General features: G+C 43.3%; 1 protein-coding gene across 1 annotated transcript in view; it reads right to left on the reverse strand.

Moving 5' to 3' along the window:
- Positions 1-745: 745 nt before the first annotated feature.
- Positions 746-20965, reverse strand: part of LOC134612708 (antizyme inhibitor 2-like) — a 44874-nt gene continuing 24654 nt past the window's right edge. Inside the window, exons 5-9 of the mRNA XM_063457168.1 lie at positions 14540-14705; positions 14292-14454; positions 14026-14138; positions 8620-8834; positions 746-797 (exon numbers count right to left, since the gene is read on the reverse strand). Of these exons, the coding sequence (XP_063313238.1) occupies positions 746-797; positions 8620-8834; positions 14026-14138; positions 14292-14454; positions 14540-14705 (709 nt within the window). The remainder of the gene's footprint in view (positions 798-8619; positions 8835-14025; positions 14139-14291; positions 14455-14539; positions 14706-20965) is intronic.

Raw genomic sequence — 20965 nt, forward strand, 5'->3', positions numbered from 1 at the left:
TTTTTATGTTGGGGGGGACCTTTTATACCTGGAGCAATACATTTGTAATAGAGTTACACTATATACCTTTTTTTTGTCTCTTTCTACCTAAGGTATCTCTACATACATTTGGACCCCCACCTTCCACTACATTATTGGACTCTTTTTTGCAGGACTTACATACTGATTTTGCAGACTTTGGACTTTCTTTTGTGTGGTATTTTCTACAACTATTTTGAACTTTAGTTGTTTACATTTTTTATTTTTTCACCTTATTTACATATTTTTTATTATTATGTTTTGCATATAGGCACCCTTATTACTCATAAAGGGATTATCCACTAAGTGCTGAAACCTATATTTTCATCTCTACATAGGAATTGGGGAATTTATTTTGTTTTAGCTGCTAACACTTTCAGAATACTTAGAATATCATTTCTATTTGCTTTATTTAGACTATATATTGGTTATTACGTTAGTCTGTCATCTATTTAGTACATGCGCTCTCTTTCATATCTTGTATATTGTGATACAATGTATTCACCCTTCTCTTTATAGTCTAGTGTCAAAAATTAATCCTCAATGTACCAATTTGTAATAAAAGTGTTAATAGTATCCTGTCAATAATCTTATGTTCAACTCCAGTAAACACAGAAAGATGATTTTCAAAATTGGCAGATTCACTAAACAGCCACCACAGTTCCACATTTAATTTAATTTAGATTAGTAAATAGTACAGTTCGTTAAGAAAAGGCCTTTCATTCCTTCATAGGTCTTCAGATTGCAGGATGCCTTTCTGCAGCAGCTGAACATCTTCCCTGTGAAAGACAGGACAAAAACATTACAGCCACAATGTACTGTTACATTCATTTACCATTCACTACAAGTTCCATTCAGCCAGTCTAAAACAAATAATAAATGGTAAAAGAAAAAAAAATATCATATTCATGAACCTGTGCACTTACATGATCTTACAATCTATAGTATAGTGGAATTCTTCTATTTTCCCTGTTTTGTTTTTAAGGGAGCATGCATCACTTCACAAAACCAGCAAACACTTTTACACAAATATCCAAACTAAAATAAAGCAAGAAAAGTTTGAAAACTATGCACTAAATGTTAATAAATGTATTATAAATGTTCTTAGATGGCTTTCTCTGGCACTCTTTTGAGCTGGGGAGGTTTCTTCAACCTCCCCCCAACTCTGACCCTAAAATTCCATTCCTATGTCCCCTCCTATTCCTCATCCTACTCCCTTTCTCATGAACGTTCTAATGCTAGTCCACGTGAAACCATGTTCACATTCATGACTTTTGTGCACAAAACAGCAAAGATGCTGAGCAACAGGGAAACAATAGTGATAAACGGATTCTTAGCATACAGAAAAGAAAGAGCGAGTGTAACAATTGAATGTTGGTGTGTGTATACACAGGGCCGCCACCAGAAATTTTGGGGCCCCTGACAAAGCTCAAGGTCTGGGCCCCCCACGCCCGCCCGCCCGGCCTCCCCCCCCCCGCAATGAATGCAGTGTGTGTTAGTGTAATGAATGCAGTGTGTGTGTTAGTGTAATGAATGCAGTGTGTGTGTCAGTGTAATGAATGCAGAGTGTGTGTCAGTGTAATGAATGCAGAGTGTGTGTCAGTGCAATGAATGCAGAGTGTGTGTCAGTGCAATGAATGCAGAGTGTGTGTCAGTGCAATGAATGCAGTGTGTGTGTCAGTGCAATACTTGCAGAGGGGGCCCAGCGGACTGCAGCTGTACTTTACAGCATTTCCCTCGCTCTCACTCCCGCGAGATGTGGTAACCCATGGCAACGCTCTAACGGCCGCATGTCTTGCGGGAGTTAGAGAGAGGGAAATGCTGTAAAGTACAGCTGCAGTCCGCTGGGCCCCCTCTGCAAGTATAGGGAGCCGGGGGGGGGGGGCCCGCGGCTGCACCTATATATAGCGATCATCGCTATATATAGGTGCAGAGAGTAATTGTGGGGCCAAAGCAGTCCGGGCCCCCCAGGACCGCCGGGTCCATGACAACAGTTATGGGCCTGATGGCGGCCCTGTGTATACATATATATCATACAAGATCCAGTGCACTCACTCATTTACTAAACAGCAATGTTCTCACAGAATGTAAAAACACCTCACATAGGCCAAAAATATTGGTGGTTTAATTACAGCATATGAACATACACTGTTGTATACATGTATAGGCTTATGCAATGTATGATCATCTCTAATTTCCTCACACTGCTAGCACTCACTGAGACCTGGCTTTCCTCCTCTGATACCGCTACTGCGGCTTCTTTATGTTTCGGTGGACTACAATTCTCTCACACTCCCAGACTCAACTGTAAAGGCGGCGGTGTAGGCATCCTTCTCTCCCTGCAATGTATCTTTCAACCGATCCTCCCTGCCCCTGCCTTATCTTTTACTTCCTTTGAAGTTCACACTGTCTGCATATTTAAACCCACTCCTTTAAGAATTGCTATAATCTATCAACCCTCCCGGTCATCCTACACTTCCTGGGTACCCCACTTTCTCTCCTCTAGCACTCCTTCCCTCATACTTGGGGACTTTAACATCCCAATCAACAACCTTAACTGCCCTGATGCCTCCTGTCAGGTCTCTGTAACCTCCTCCTTTGGCCTCACACAGTGGTCTACTTCAGCAACTCATACATCAGGAAACATTCTTGACTTCATCTGCACCAATCTCTGTACCACCTCTAATCTCTCCAATGTTCCATTTCCTTTATCTGACCACCATCTGCTGACCTTTGACATCATCATACTCCGTACCCAAATGTCACCACCCTCAACTCTCTAATCTCGCAGAAACCTCCACTGCCTTGATCTCCAGAATCTCTACCAAACTCCAAACTCTCCTTTTACCCATCTCAAATCTCACTTGCCCTAACTCTGCAACCTCACTCTACAACTCCATTTTCTCCTCTCAACTTTACATCATGGCAAATCCTACATTTAAACACAGCAAGCGTTCCCAATTACAACCCTGGCACACCAAGTTGACCCGATTAAAAATATTCCAGAACTGCTGAATGCTGTTGGAGAAAGTCTCTCTCTGCACCGGACTTCCTCCACTATACATTTATGCTGTGCTCCTACACTCTGGCTCTTTCCTCTGCAAAAGTAAATTACTTCAACACCCTCATAAATACTCTGTCCCGCCAACCCAAATGCCTATTTCACACTTTCAATGCTCTCCTTTGCCATGTTGCTCCCCAACCACCCTGTCCGCCTCAAACTTTGCAACTCACTTAACTGAGAAGATTTCTGCAATCAGAGAAGAGATCTCTAACCTCTTTCCCTCCCCTTCCAATACATCACCCAACCCCACTCACTCGACTGTTCTATGCTCATTCGCACCTACTACAACGGAAGAGCTTTCTGCTCTGCTCCGGTCCTCCCGCCCCACCACCTGTCCCCTTGATCCTATTCCATCATATCTCATCCGCACTGTGTCTGCCTCACTTGTACTTTCTCTCACTAAAATTTTCAATCTCTCCCTTTGCTCTGGCACATTTCCTTCACCCCAACTCCCCATCCAACTATCGCCCTATATCGCTATTGCCGTTTGCCTCCAAGATCCTTGAGAGAGTTGTTTATGCAAGATTGACAGACTTCCACAAATCCAACTCTCTGCTTGACCCGCTTCAGTCTGGATTCCACGCTTGTCACTCTGTTGAAACAGCTGTGACCAAAGTATCCAACAATCCAACTAGTAAGGTGCTTTCATGTATAAAAAAGTTTTCATGTGTTTCATGTGACCGAAATATAATTTTGCCTCTTTACAAATCAATGCAACAAAGGAATTCCCCAGGGACTAAAAGTGTTAAAGTTGCAGGCAGTTTGCAGGCAAACTTAAAGTTAAAGTTGCAGGCAAGTTGCAGGCAGTTTAGTTTTAGTTTTTTTTTGTTTGTTTTTATTAAAACTGCCTACGGCTTTAACACTTTGAGTGCCTGGGGAATTCCTTTGTTGCCTTGTCGTTGTGGGATTGCTGGTCCTGCTCCTGAGCACTGGGTGGCTACTGGGGTTGAATGCGGCTCCTACCATCATCTTTACAAATCAATGGCAAGACCCCACCCTTGAATAAGCTGTGCACATTGGGGCACCAGTTTTAAAGAATTATATTAGAAAAAGTGCAGAGGCGAGCTATAAACCTAGCAAGGTGGATGGAAAACATTAAGTTATGAGGAAACGCTACAAAAACTGTATTTGTTTATTTCTGTTTGTGTGATTTTAATTAGTAAAATGGCGCATCAAAGGGGATATGATAGCACTATAGAAATAAATACAAGGTCAGTACAAACCACTGTGTACTAACCTGTTCATTAGCAGGAATATACAATAGACAAGAGGTCACCTATTGAGAATCGAAGAAAGGCTTCTTCACTTACAGCAGCAGAAAGGGTTCTACAGTAAGAACAATAAAGATGTGGATTTCCCCGGTAAAAGAGGTTGTGTTCTCAGATTCTATAGTTAATTTTCAAAAAAGGCTTGGATGCTTTTTTGCATATACAGAATATTCAAGAATATAATTGATATATATGTAAACAGGATTGTTGATCCAAGGATAATTCTGATTGCCATTATGGAGTAATTCCCTCCCCCCCCCCCTCCCATTTATTGCCTTGTTTTGGATCAACAAAATAGAAGAATGGACCTCAGGGTTGAACTTGATGGACTTTTTTTCAACCTAGACAACTATAACTACAGTTAGTATATATACTAACTAACTAACTAAATAAATAATGTCTTCACATTTGGCGCCATCACACACAGCATGATGACACCAAATGTGGCTCATTAGTCTCACAGATAATTACATAGTTACAGAGGCTGGAAAAAAAAAACACTCACTTTTCAATCTTTCTCACAACTGTTTTTGCTGTAGATCCAAAAGAAGGCAAACAACCCAGTGTGAAGTATTATCAAATTTTTTTGACAACCAAGGAAAACATTTCTTTTCCGAACTTGGATCAAGAAACTGTTAAATACTATGTATTAGATCCCGTCGTCCCTAATCAACAAGCTGTTGAGTTAGGGACCGGTATATGGGGTCAGGGCGGTGGTACCAGTTCCACCTAAAGTGTGGGCTTGAACCCTTGTAATAGCGTATAATTTGTAAAGAAATATGTAGATTGGATAGTTCCCCTTTAAACAAATATAAGGGGAAACTCCCAATCCGACTGGTATTTGAAAAAGAACACTAGTTGTACAAGGTATAAGCCTTGGGTGAGTACCAAAAAGAAGTAAAACAGGTATTTTATAGGGAAAGCATAATGACACTGGATAATTATGTATCCTAGCCTAAACAGTGATACACTGTAACTTTATTGAAAAAAAACCGTAGAGAGGATACAATATAACCGTGTCCAAGAAATGCTTAGAGCCCTTAGAGAACCTTCCCTTTCAAAGTGGAAAGATCTCAGTATCCGAATGACAATAAAGGCATTAAAATGCTAGGATATAGAGATAAATTACTATTGAGTAATCCACAGAAAGGAGAGGAAAACAATTAGATACCTTAATTACATATAAAAGTTAGATAGATGGGGTAGTAGGGACAGTATAACATAGTCTAAGAAGAGGTGCCCAAACTGACCGTTAGTACGGAGTCTGGGGTTACTAGTAGTAAGGATAAGGGATGGTAGGATGGGATATAGACAGTGGTATCCACAATTGAATAGAGGAGAGGCAACCCTTAAAAAATCGCCACTGTTCTAAACTCCTGTCCACTCCCCCCCCAAAAAGCACCTTCATGGGTGTTCTATTCCTTATAGATAGTAAAAATTGCCTAACGCAGCTGAGGATAGAGTGGATGTGGTGGTATGAATAATGCGATAAGGGATTGAAAATTCCCAGTAAACACCACTATACTAAACTCCTATAGACTCCCCCCAACACCTTCGTGGGTGTTCTATCCTTGTTAGGTCGCTATGCTCTGTCCCCTTGAAGTACCATTATCCAACTAATCCAGCTTCTAAAGAACAACCAGCAAACATTAATTTAACGAAAAAAAGATAAGTGAATAAGTGTCAAAAAGGAGGATTCCCTCGTGCATCTTAAAGTGCTCCGTGAGTGAGTGGAATCCACTCACTCACGGAGCACTTTAAGATGCACGAGGGAATCCTCCTTTTTGACACTTATTCACTTATCTTTTTTTCGTTAAATTAATGTTTGCTGGTTGTTCTTTAGAAGCTGGATTAGTTGGATAATGGTACTTCAAGGGGACAGAGCATAGCGACCTAACAAGGATAGAACACCCACGAAGGTGTTGGGGGGAGTCTATAGGAGTTTAGTATAGTGGTGTTTACTGGGAATTTTCAATCCCTTATCGCATTATTCATACCACCACATCCACTCTATCCTCAGCTGCGTTAGGCAATTTTTACTATCTATAAGGAATAGAACACCCATGAAGGTGCTTTTTGGGGGGGGAGTGGACAGGAGTTTAGAACAGTGGCGATTTTTTAAGGGTTGCCTCTCCTCTATTCAATTGTGGATACCACTGTCTATATCCCATCCTACCATCCCTTATCCTTACTACTAGTAACCCCAGACTCCGTACTAACGGTCAGTTTGGGCACCTCTTCTTAGACTATGTTATACTGTCCCTACTACCCCATCTATCTAACTTTTATATGTAATTAAGGTATCTAATTGTTTTCCTCTCCTTTCTGTGGATTACTCAATAGTAATTTATCTCTATATCCTAGCATTTTAATGCCTTTATTGTCATTCGGATACTGAGATCTTTCCACTTTGAAAGGGGAGGTTCTCTAAGGGCTCTAAGCATTTCTTGGACACGGTTATATTGTATCCTCTCTACGGTTTTTTTTCAATAAAGTTACAGTGTATCACTGTTTAGGCTAGGATACATAATTATCCAGTGTCATTATGCTTTCCCTATAAAATACCTGTTTTACTTCTTTTTGGTACTCACCCAAGGCTTATACCTTGTACAACTAGTGTTCTTTTTCAAATACCAGTCGGATTGGGAGTTTCCCCTTATATTTGTTTAAAGGGGAACTATCCAATCTACATATTTCTTTACAAATTTCAAGAAACTGTTACCCTACATATTAAATATGAATGGCATGTTTTTGATTCATACAGTCGCTCCTTAATCTGTAAATACTCTGACAAAACCACCTTCTCAGGCAGATAATTCCACATGTTTATTGTTCTTACTGTAAAGAAACCTTTCCTTTCTTCCAGTTTAAATGGGTGACCTTGTATCCTATGTATAGTCCTGTTAATAGATAGACTTTTAATACACCAGTTTGTATTGATCTTGAATATATATTTGTATTATATTATCATACCCCCTCTGATGCACAGTTTGCCTAAACAAAACAAATTTACATTTGTTAACCTTTCTCCATAACTAAAGTCTCCCATCAGAGGCCTAACTAGAAACCACAGGGTCCTGGTGCAAAAATTGCCCTGGACCCCCTGCCCCTGAGCCTTGAATGGCCGTCTGGTCTTAAGCAGAGATGGGAGACTGGAACAGAGAGATGATAATCGTCGTGAGGCAAGCCGAGGTCAGTGGGAAGGAGAAGCAGCAAAGTCAAAACGGTCCAAATTCAGCAACAGGTAGGAGAAACAGGAACAAGCTTGATTAGAGAGTACAGGAACCACAATAATCTGGCAAAGGTACAGAGACAGGAAGTGGCTTTTATAGGCCAAAAAGCAGTGTGTAAACCAGGGTTCGAAACCCAGCAGAGTCAGTTCCTCACAGATAGGGTGAATATGGCAGAGTGATGGGAGGTGAGTATGGCATGGGTGAGTGATAGGATTGGGGGAGTTATTGTGAATGTGGCAAGGTGAAGGGGGTGATAGCTGGGAGGAAGTGGCGAGGGCAGTCAATTCCTCCCAGCTCTGACATCATCATAGGGGACCCGGTCACGCTATTAAAGCACTGCAATGTTGACTGGCCCCCCTTGAAATTCATTGCCATCGGGGTGCCCTAACAGAGTAGGTACTAATGTAAGGAAAATGAGAAATGCCAAGTCTGTCTTCCATGTCTCTAAAAATTCTACATTGAACCCATGGTGTGTATTAAATGTATTTTTTAATTCCTCCATCTGTGAGTTTTATGCTAAACACTAACTCTAGAGAAAATTTGTGGCTGTGGTTTAATTATAAGGCAACCTGAGTCAACATATTGGGTTAGTTAAATGGTGTTAATTTGTACAATGTTGATCAGCTGATAACACACTTTGAGCTGATGGCATCAGATGCCTTATGATGTAACCCCATTTACTGTACTATATCACTTGTCATGAGCTGTTCTTTTTTTTTTTTGATGTATGTTAATGGATTAGTTATGGTTAAAAATGTTCCCAGTTTCATGTTCACATTTTATATCCCTCTCATTTCCCCTGCAATGTAGTTAAATCTAATGCATTATGTATGTTCAATCTGTAAGATTGACATTGCATTATTTATTTAATTAAAATTATTTTCACATAATGTCAGATTAGTTAACTTCTGATTAAATCCTTTATGTACTTTAATACTCATGGTTTTTGTTATTGTGTGTACAGACTAATATTTTCTACTCTATAGCCATGTTTATGGATATAAATTGTGCACGAAAACATAAGGCTTTTGTTTACCAGGTTTGACGTGACATAGCAAAGTGGATCGGGGGTGGAAGAAAGCCATTGAAAGAACAAGAAGTTGCCACTGTATAGGCTCCCATGTTGTTAAATAAAAGCCAGTCCCCAACATAAAGTTCAGGCAACCTGAGATGTTCAGCGATCCGATCCAAACCATCACAGGTTGGTCCCCACAGACTACTGCTATAGATGGGCTGATCTGGGGAAAGCTTCTGTGAAAAGAACAGATAGTGAGTTTGATCTGCATGACAGCATATATTATGTAACAATCACAAGAACCGGGTATGAATAGGAGGACAATATCATACCTTCAACAGTACTAAACTGCAAGACATGTTGACATCTAACCAAAGATTTGTATAACAGTTAATTAGCAGCCACAGAAGTACTTTAAGGAACACTCCAGACCCCTAACTTAGATTAGCTTGCTGAAACGCTTTATGTGTGAAGAGTGTCTTATTTTTTCAGTTTGGAAATAAGTGCAGATTTCAATCGAAATTGACACTTGTATAAATTATATTGGTTTCACCCCCATGACTTTCAAGTAGACAACAGGTCCTCTTATTTCCTGGTTTGGTTTGCTCTGAACTCAAGAGGCAGCTGTGGCGGTATACCCTCCAGAAGATGGGTTTCTGCTGCCTGTGGTTGCCCCTTCCTAGTTGTGATAGCTCCAGAGTGATTATAGCTGCCAGTGATTATAGTATTGCTGAAGGGGTAACCGCAGTATTACCCAAACATGAGCCAAAGCTTAGTGAAGGGTGAAGAAGAACTGTTTATTCCCAGCCAAATGACTCACATTTATACATAATCAGTAGACACACCCAGAACACACCCATAAACACACCCACAATATGCCCAAGAATTAGTGTCACCATGACTCAGCAAAAACAATAACAAATATGAAAAACTATAAAAACACATATTTCTCACATATGAACCCCCACAGTCTCTACATCCCCGGATTGCCTGGATCTGAGCGCCCAACATATCCGAAAGGAGCTCAGATCTCATGAACAGAGCTGAAACGCCACTCTGTGACTCATCACACATACTATGCCCAAAACAGTTCCAGGGCATTTGTGCTTTTGGATGTTCAACGTCGGGAGTTCCATGTGAAAGAAATACAGAATGCACACTGTGGCTTCTTGGTAGCGTTTTGTTCGTATTAACCATATGAACAAGCCTACCGAATGGCACTCTCCGGAAGGAGCAGGCGTTCGTCCAAATTCAGCAGTGTCCAGGAGTTTTAGTGCCTGTATTTAGTCCCACTCGATCGACGCCCAAACACAGCTGCCTGCATTCCCAAGAACAAGATGGCCGCCACACAGTTCCTACGCGTTCGTGCTTACAAACGGTGGCCACCCAGCCGCACAATTAGAACCCACACTGATAGAACTGTCAGGAGAGGTTAACAAGGGTCAATAAGCTCAGAGGTGGTCCGTAGTTCTGAGGCAGAACCCAGTCTTTCAATAGCCTTTTAGCATGGCCCGTAGTCCTGAGGCAGGAGGCTAGCAAGCAGGCTCCTCCACAAGCTCATGGCGAGGGCAAGTTCGCCACATATCTCCCCCCCCAAGGTAAGACTAACCAGGTACCAGACCTCCTGTTGGTTGGTACCTGAGTTAGTCGGGAAGCCCACCTATAAACATCCAGCTAACCTGGCAGCTTCCTGCTCCAGGCTCTGTCCTGTCAGTTCCAAGTTACTGTGCGGGTAGTGCCTATCACCCCTGGTCAGTGCTTGGTGGGCAGAGTCCAGCAGCGCTCTGCCTCGTAGCCAGTGCTTCTGCTGGGGTGGCCTGTGTGTAGTCAGGCCCCGGAACAACGGGACAGGTAGCTTCCCTGATGCCAGCTCTTCCGCTGGTAGGGGGCCAGTGGAGATTGCCATCCCCTCCACTACCCCCGGTTAGGACTATTCTGCTGGGAACAGGGATCAATCCCCTCTCCCCCTTGTATTCCCGCTGTGGTTGAGGAGGGACGACACCCTCTTCTCCTAGGCTCTCACCAGGCTGTTTTGGAGAAGGACCGCCTGTATCCTCCTCCAGCCCTGCATCCGGCTGTAGGTCTGGTGCAGAGACCTCCCACCTGCTCCATTCCTGTCAGGTGTCCTTTCACTGGATAACAGGCACCGCCACTGGGGAGGGGAACCATCCATCCCCACTCTGATGAGCTTCCGCTGTGGTTGGGGAAAGGGACCAGCTGTCTCCACTCCCGGTATCGCCGGCTTCCGCTAGGGAGAGAGACCGGTTGTCTCTTCTCCCTGCAAGGTGGCTACAGCTAGGGAGTAGGACAGACTGTCCACACTCCCGGTATCTCCAACTGTGATGGGGAGAGGGACCGGTTTTCTCCTCTCCCTAGAGCTTACCCTGCTGATGGAGATCTGGGAAAACTGCTCTGCATTCCTGTAGGGCTGGTGTAGGGACCTGGCCAGCTGGATGTCTTCCCAAGACAAGTCAATCAGATCTCCTGCTTCTGGAGCTGGGTGTGCAGCAGTGGGTACAGTAGCCAATTCTTCCCACCCGGGGTGTAGCAGGTCTGGGTCAGCCACCCAGCCTCCTTGCTCTCCAGGTACAGAGACCAAGGTCCCATTTGTACCCTCCCGCCAGGTTCCTGTCTCCTGGTGATGGACACTGCTTCAGGAAGGAGGAAGGATGAAACTCAACTCTCCCGGTGTTGTACAGTCCATCAGCTCCATGTCAATGTCCTGTTGTTGAAAAGAGTCTATCAGTTCTAGGTAGTCTTGTTCCAACTCCTACTCCATGGTAACCAGATCTGTCCCATTCCCAATAACTCTAGGGCACTGTAGCATTACTTCACGTTAACCATAGATAGCCCAAAACTGCAACTCTGCAGGACTACTGAAGTCAATGTCCTCCATACAGGCTTTCCACAACAGACCAGGGCCATCCAAATGTACCGCTGGACTGCGTACAATCAGTTCCGTATCGACTAGGGACTCAATGTGCCTTAACCACTCAGTCCTGGGCCATCCTTTAGGCCACTTGTTCCTGCCAGTTGTGTGCTACACCAGGAAGGCTCACCTCCCGCCGAAGCTGGGCCCCCATCCAGGGCATCGTACCAGCATTCCTTTCGGACTACATCTCTTCATTCCAGGTCACTCTCCTCCTTGAATGGAAGCGCTGCCCAGGGGCTAGTCTGTTCCATTCTCCCAAGTGCCTCTCCAATCCTGCTTACTGCTGCTCCACTCTGGATCCAAGGAAGGGGACCATCCCACTGCTGCCACCAACCAATGACCAGCCGCACGCATGGTCCTATGCCCAATACAGTTCTAGCGCATTTGTGCTTTTGGCCGGTCAACTCGGGAGTTCCATGTGAACGAAATACCGAACGCACACTCTCTGGCGGGTCCAGAGCCTTATCTCGGGAGGGGCACTTATAGTTTATTTAAAGAAACAATCCAGGCATAATAACCACTACAGCTCTCTGTAGTGTTCATGGTGCCAGGAGTGCCGTGGCGCCCTCCCAGAGTTTAAGAACAGTTTGACAAAATACATGGGGTCTGTCAGGATAGGGCCTCTAGAACTAGTATTAGTGTGTGTGTGTGTGTGTGTGTATTGGAAGCACTGAGTGTGTGAGGGATGCAGGGTGGGTATGGGAGGCAGTGTGTGTGAGGGATGCAGATTTTGCGTGTGTACGGGAGGCAGTGCATGTGCGAGGGGTGCAGTGTGTGTATGTGGGACAGTGTGTATATGGGGGTGCAGTGGGAGCACTGTGTGTAGGAGGGGCAGTGTGTGTTTGTGTGAGGGGTATTGTGTGTGCATGGGAGTGCAGTGTGTTTATGTGGGGTGCAGTGGGAGCACTGTGTGTATGGGGCCAGTGTGTGTATGGGAGTGCAGTTGGGGAAGTGTGTGTATGGGGTGCAGTGTTTGTGTGGGGGTGCAGTGTTTGAATGGGGAGCACTGTGTATGGGGGAGAAGTGGGTGTGGGGGTGCAGTGTGTGTATGGGGAGAAGTGGGTGTGGGGGTGCAGTGTGTGTGGGGTGCAGTGTGTGTGGGGTGCAGTGTGTATATGGGGGCTGCGGGGGCAGTGTGTATATGGGGGGGCACTGTGTGTGGTGGGGCAGCGTGTATATGGGGGGCTGTGGGGGTAAGGTGTCTATTGGGAGCTGTGGGGGCAGTGTGTATATGGGGACTGTGGGGGCAGTGTGTATATGGGGGGCTGTGGGGGCAGTGTGTCTATGGGGGCTGTGGAGGCAGTGTGTCTATGGGGAGCTGTTTGGGCAGTGTGCGCAGTGGCGAGGCTCTCGGGCCACTGCGCACACTCTGGCTTTTTGGTAGCGTTTGTTCGTATTAACCATACGAACAAACCTAGCGAATGAAGCTCTCCTGACGTGTGTTGGGAAGTTCAGCGGTGTTCAGGAGTTTCAGTGTCCGATTTTTGTTCCACGAGATCGACCCCCAAACACCACGAACAAGATGGCCGCCACACAGTATCAACGCGTTTGTGCATACGAACAGCGGCCACCCAGCCGCACAATTAGAACCCACACTGATAGAACTGTCAGGAGAGGTTAACAAGGGTCAGTAAGCTCAGAGGTGGTCTGCACAGTCTTTCAATAGCCTTTTAGCAGTCCTGAGGCAGGAGGCTAGCAAGCAGGCTCCTCCACAAGCTCCTGGCGAGGGCAAGTTCAACACAGCAGCAATATCCCAGAGCACCTGCCTTGCAAAGACTTCTCATTGAGTGTATTGGAAAGTCTGTGATTAAACAGTCACACAAGCAAGTCTTCAGTTAGAAGAGGAAGGCTTGCAAAGGCAGTCACTGAGCCTCCACCAACCCACACATACTTATACACATTCATCTAGGCTCATAGATACATACTTACACACATATATACATTCCAGACACACTCATGGAGCTACACACATACCCAGATACAAACAGCTGATAAGTGATCTGCAGTTTTTACAAGCTGTTTTTAGATAAATCCTCAATGAAAAAAAGCATAAATAAATGCATGCAAGTTTTCATTTGGGGTATATCTACTAAGCAGAGATTTGTTTTAATTTTGTATTTGGACAGAAGAGCGCCCATTTAAAGTAATATTGAAGCTCTCAAATGTTAGGTGTAATGCATAGGTCGGGTTTCAATTCATTGTGCTGGGTGTTTTTGTGTTTTAATTAATTATTAGCATAAGCAATAGTAATCATAATTAGCCAAATTCATCCCTTTCTGCGCCCTTGCCTAACTTGCTTTGTTTCCTATTTCCTCCAAATATAGTGCATACAATGATATTTGCTTTTTAAAATGTGTTGTGCTTTGGCACTCGACTACTTGAGAGTATAATGCACAGGGTGCTTAGTTATAGGCTGGCTGACCTTTATATGAGTAATAACTCATCATAATTGCAATGTGAATGCATGTTTTTCCACGAAGTATCTGTTTCTGTACCTTGTGGACAATGGGTTTTACATCGCCATGCTCAAAGAATATGCAACTGAATGATCCATAGATACCGTCATTGAGATAATAAAATATCTGTTTGTTGATGCCATTACCTTCACCTAAAAAAAGATAATAATACAAATACGAATTACTAAAACTATTTGAAATTGTCTTTCTGTAAATATGAATATATTATTTTACATTCTTACAAAATTAATGCAGTGTATTAAAATGATACCCTGCACTTCGAATGACGTGGAATCCATACCTACCATCTGATCCAGATGTTTCTATCTGTACTTCTTTCTTGGCAATGATGTTAACAGCCAGGGAGAATGCAGATTCCACATAATACCTCCCTGGCTCAGCAATTATATCCACAGCAGAGCTTTCTGGGAAATACAGGTCTAGTGCTGTATTTATTACATCAGCAATCTGAGTAAAGGAACATGTTATTACTAGTCCAGAACAAATCGTTGATAGAGTTTTTGCAAGCTATCTGATGAGAAAAGGGACTTACCTGTTCAAATCTGATTTTAGAGTCCTCTGACCCAGGAAAACCCCCTCCAATATCCAGTAGTCTCATTTTGTGCCCAAATTCAGATGCCATTTCAAAGACCAAGCGGGCATCTGCGATGGACTGAGCATATGCCCGAGGATCATTGCATCCACTACCTACATGAAAACTGTACGAAAAGAGGATGGAGGGTTAAGATAGGACCATAACTCAGTACTGACTTTATGAAATTAACAAGTCTGAAATAAATAAGAAATACATATGAAGGTGTCCAACACACATAGGTTTTTTCATAAACCACATCATTAAAATATTTGGTTAAAGATTTCTATTGTTACACAATTCTTAATTCTACAAGCAACTTAAAACTTAGTGACAAGTATAAAATATATCATCACTGTTGATGCCACCGTGCTAGGAATTTTGGGGCAAATACATGTTTATAGATATACGAAGCTCTACACTTTGTGAGTTCTTAGGTGAAACTTGAACATGAGGCCCCCACTGACACCCATCCAATGAATAAAAAGTCCAAATGATAATAAAATTAAATGGCATGGGTGATTGGTGTCTAGGGGTGGGGATGCCTTCCCGTTCCCCGCTGCATGTGGCACAGTTTCCAACCAGTGGGTGCTGGTATATCAAGCTGTCTCGACTCTCAGTCCATCCTGCAGGGATGCCATCATAACACTTATGACCTTTTACAAACACAGTCACTGAGCCTCCACCAACCCACACATACCCATACACATGCATCTAGGCTCATAGATACATACTCACACACATATACATTCCAGACACACTCATGGAGATACACACACATACCCAGATACAAACTGGGCAGAATAGATCAGACATCACTTTCTCCTAGTCTGCCCTATATGTGGTGAGTCTGTACCTTGTAAGGGGTCCATGCCATCACCAGATTTTATAATGTGCCCAACCAGACCACATATCATTACAGGGACCCTGGAAGATCATAAAGCATGGCCAACCCGTTAACAGATTATGGGCTGCACCCTTCTGATGATGGCACAGCTGCCCTGAAAGCCACTGCTTAAAGGCAGCATCTCACTCTCTTCCCCCAGTTCAATCTCCCCCTATACCCCTAGCTCTATCTCCCTCTCCACCCAACTCCATCTCGCTCACTCCACCTGAGCTGCATGCCCTCTAACCCCTCAACTCCATCTCCCTCTCTCCCATCCAGCTCCATCTACCTCTCCCCAGCTCCATCTTCCTCTCTCCTCTCCATCCCCATATGCTCCATCTAGCTACATCTCAGATCCATAGCTCCATAGATCATAGCTACATCATAGCTACATCTCAGATCCCACCCTCAGAGTCATCTCCCTCTCTAACCGATCATCTCCATCTCTCTCTACCCCTCCCATTTCCATCTCCCTTTCTCCCCCAGTTCAATCTCCCTCACACCAGCTCATCTCCTTTCTTCCCCTCCATCCCCCTCAGCTCCTCTCAACTCTCAGCTACATCTCCGTCTCTCCTACATAGGTCCTGCTCTGTCTCACTCCTCAGTTCCATCTGACTCTCTCCCCCCAGTTCCATCTCTCTCCCACTCCTCAGCTCCATCTCCCTTTCCCAGCCAGCTATATCTACCTCTCTCTTACCCAGCACCACTTCCCTCTCCCCCACATGCCCATCAATTCCTCTGTGATATTACTCACCTGATCCTTGCACCAGCCAGGGTCTTCCGCTCGAGCTGCACGTGGATCAAGAACTGCTGCATCCAAACGAGTCACATTCGGTTAGAACCTGAGTAGGACCGTAATGAACAATCGCCCAGATAGGACGTTCTTAAAGGGGCAATGGGAGCCCCAAGTCATTCCCATTGGTCCATGTCATCCAGGTACATTCATGCATGCACAATTTGGGGTTGCAGGCATGACGTGGTCCAACCAAATTTTACATGAAGGTATTTAAACTTCCCTAGCTCTATCTACTGTGCCCTATTGTTATTACTAGTGCATTCCTTGATCTATTTTGTATTATTCTGCTATTGACCTTGGCTTTGTTACTGACCCTGCGTTTATCTTCAACCCTCTCCTGTGTTGTTTGTCCATTTGACTAATTACCATATACCTAACTCTGGCTAGTTATTGTTTTTGCTGTCTCTCTGTTACCCTGACCTCAGCTTGTTACTGACTACCCTTTTCTATCTGTCTAATGTTAACTCTGGCCATTCTAAGGCCCGGTATTACATTATTTCCTTGTTTCGTCCATTGCTATCCTAAACTCTGCATTTTGGAAATGTATCTTGTGACACCATCCCCAAGGCTTCATCTCCCTCTCCCCTTAAATCAGGTAAGTCAGGCAAGCATGGACTAGCTCCTTTACAGATATAACTTTGTCCAGTCTTTCAACAATTAGTACAGGTAATCCTTGGGGGTCACCTGCCATATTATGCGATGCTCTGCTATGCTGGTACCCCTGGTAATTGATCATCAGCAAGTGTGACCACCTCTATAAAAGCTGAGGTTTTAGCAGTTTGCTGGTCTGAAAGATACAGGACATCAGTGAAGGTCTTAGAGAAGCAATTGTTGGTGCCTTTCAACCTGGGAAGGGTTACAAGACCATACAAGTTACAAGTCCATCATTCTACAGTGAGAAAATTTAGACAGTTGCCACTTTCTAGTGGACATGGTGTAATATGCCATGTGTTGTTGTTCAGAGAAGGAAAAACAATGTCACTGAGTCTAAGATTAACTTGGACTTAGAACAAAGTGGTCAGTGTGGTAAGTACCAGACCCACCCTGGGCTTGAACCCTGAAAATAATACAGTATTTGAAAAAAAGGGGGGATCCCAAACAAAGGGGAGATTAAAAGTGGAATTTAAATAATAATGAAAAGCTAACTAATGTATCTACAATAACTTGGTAGGATATATACATGCAATTCATCCAGTAGGCTGATTTGGAACAAAGTATCTAAAGTGAAAGGCAAACTTTATTGTAGTCAAAGGATAAAAAGATACAAATGATCCAAAATACCTAGCTGGGGAGCAGTGTGCAGTTGCCTCTAAGTATGTGGGTAAATTGCCCCTGGGTATCCATTACCTATGGATACTGATTGTTCAGAGCATCCAAACAGACTGAGTATTGCTACTGCATCAAAAAAAATAAAGTACCACATGGGGATAGTTCGCTATGCAGTGCACTATATCTCATCCACTAAGAGGAAAACTGCACAATATTGGGGGCTAGAGGACAGGTGGGTTAGGAGATAAGGATAAGCCAGGGGATGATATAGAGGGAAATCTCAAAATAGATTATTTAAAGTGGTCACTACCACTGTATAAATCAGGATTCCTGTTCATCCACCTGCTGAATTTAGACAAAGCAGCTCTTAGGATATACCTTTCTGGGTGTTCAGTGCTACTGTGGTGAAGCAGAACTTCTGTCTATCTGACTACTTACTCAACAATCTGCAGCTCATAGGAAATACCTTTGTGGGTGTTCTAAGCTGCTATAATGAAGCAGAACTGCTGTCTATCCACCTACTTAACCTAAAAAGTTGCAGCTCCTAAGTAACACCTTCGTGGGTGTTCTATGCTGAAAAGCTAACCCAAACTGGAAAACAGTCCTCCCCTCCAAGTTCAATCAAGGGTTGATTGAATCACTTACCACTTGAGCACTTACTGCACTTTGCACTCTACACTGCTTTTTTTTGGCATTCTGTGTTTTTATTAAGGTTCAAACGAGAAAAAACAATACAAAATACCATACAATGATGCTGTTACAACTTTTGCGGAATGAACAGTAGTGGTTAATACAGATGGAATGCTAGCTATCGGCAGCAGTGGGTGCCATTCAGGCCCTAGTAGCCTGTGGTCGAAGCCTTGTTAGCCTATTGTCACCCGTGATCCAGGGTATATGTTTCCTAGGTTGCCAAACCTACTCACTTCTGTGTGGTTAACGTCATATTTCAAGCCCAGGTACGTGGATTGAGCTGAACAGGCGCAACTGCGCACTTAGAACTTTTATAGCCAAACTTAGGCTGTCTCCCTAGAGGTTACGGGTCAAGAGGGTAGGTCTGAGTAACCGATGCCCTACTTCCAAGTATGTCTGGGTCATATGATTGACCTATAGTTAGGGTAGGACCTCTATCGTGAACGGCCTGAGTGTGGACGTGTGTGTTCGCGGTCCTGTCACTGTATAGTTCGTCCGTACCAGTAGCTCGTAAAGTGGACGGAGGTGGAAAAGAACTGTCTTATGAACGGGGGGAGGGCAGGGAGATAAGAAGAGGAGGGGACTCTACACTGCTTTAATTGTTTTCTTTTGTTCTTTTGTTTGTTCTTTTACAGGCCTACCCGAATGTCGGTTTCGGCACACCACAACCGACTTGTGCACCACATATATAACTCGGCTTTTTTGTACACTACATATGGATTAATAAAGCACCAGTTTTTTCCACATATACGAAGACCTGTGAGTGCATCTTGATTTCTCCATTTTGTTTATATATTTGACGCCAGAGATTCGCACCCAGGCAAGTTATACATATTTTTCGTTTCGGAAAGAGAGTGCCAAGTTTTCATCTTAATATATATATATATATATATATATATATATATATATATATATATATATATATATATATATATATATATATATATAAATAAGGTGATTATTATATGTTACAAAACTGAAGCCTGATCAAAAAGCAGAGATAGTAGGAAATGTAATTCAGTACTCAGGAGCAGTTTAAAAATAAATTTATGGAATTGCTGTCCAAACTGATAGTAGCTATACAGTAGCTTGTTTATGGCTTGCTTGTGGTTTTTTCCCCCATGAATTGAACTACATATGGTGGGGTGAATTCAATAGAAGGGGTTGCCAAAAACATTACAGAAAAGTTATTTATATACAAGTTTTTATATACTAGTTAGCTCAAGGAACATTTTAGTGTAAAAATAGATATGTTTCAAACATATACAAATTGCACAATGTAGGTTTTGTATGGAATGTGTGTGGGAATGCAAGGGTGTATTTGCATTTGACTGCAGGGGTGTATGGATGTTGAACATTGATGTTTGAATGCAAGGGTGTATTTGTGTTGATGCATGAGGGTGACTTATTCACACATGCACACAGAGGCATGCTGCCACACACAGAAATATGTGTATACTGTCAAGCACAGATACACAGAGGCATGCACACACTATCACACTAATGAACAGACACTCATACACAGATTCACTCAAAGAGATACACAAAGAATGATACAGAGATACATATTAACACAGATGCACAAACCCACAGATATGCACACTCAGGTTGATACAAGCATACAAATACATACATACGTCACAACATTTTAAATGGTTAAAGAGGGACAATTTAATTTAGCAGCGTGGGTGTGGCCAGAAGTGGGCTATTCTTGAAAATTGTAGGTAACATATGTTATTATGCAACTATAATGTGATTTAGAAGAAGAACAATGGATCATCTAAAAACATTTATATTAGTTTAAAGACACACCCCCACTTACACCTCTAAAATTAATGTGTACGCAGAGGTGGCACTGAGTACTGGAGGGTATGTGGATGCTTCTTTTGCCTCTTGGTCCTTATTATCAGGGGGATATTTCCCACTCCCTTATCACCACTGACATGCTCTAAAACCACTGAATGGTCTGCAGAGGTTCTTGATAGCTGGCCTCTCACCCAGGGAGTACAGGCCCTGTTTTACACACAGTGAGATCCTGTCAGCCAGACCAGAACAGTGCAGTCCAAAAACAGCAGAATGCAGTGTCGTCCTCCTCCAGTAACAGTATTGTGTTTATATTATTCCTGGAAGACTTTGTAATTTTATAACAGAATCTTTGGATCTGGTTGCAGAGAGCTTTATCGCATAGCCTTAAAGAGACACAATAGTCACCAGACCAACTACAGCTTATTGTATTTGTTCTGGTTAGTATAGTCATTCATTCCCTTCAGGATTATTGCTGTAAACACTGTCTTTTCAGAGAAAATGCAGTATTTACATAACAACCTAGGGATACTTCCAGTGGCCACTCCTCAGATGGCTACTAGAGGTGCTTCCTGGGGTAGTGCTGCATAGTGTGCAGCACTGCCATTTAGTGTCTCCACCTTCTGCATGGAGACACCACTAAACTTTTCTCATAGAGATGCATTGAGGAGATGCTGATTGACCAGGGCTGTCTTTGGCTCGTGCTGGCTCTGCTTCTGATCTGTCACCTTGACATTATCTGCCTATCCAATCATTCCCTATCGGAAAGAATTGTGATTGGCTCAGGTCCCCACTTCTTATTATAGAGACGTACTGGATACCGCACTCATCAAATAACCCAGGTAGATATGCAGAACAAATAACGGTTCAGGCACTCGGGATAAAAAAAATAGCAGCTTTAAAATGGCAAAAGCAACAATGTTTCAACCCTACCAGGTTTTTA

The sequence above is a fragment of the Pelobates fuscus genome, chromosome 1 (assembly GCF_036172605.1).
Source record: "Pelobates fuscus isolate aPelFus1 chromosome 1, aPelFus1.pri, whole genome shotgun sequence".
NCBI lineage: Eukaryota > Metazoa > Chordata > Amphibia > Anura > Pelobatidae > Pelobates > Pelobates fuscus.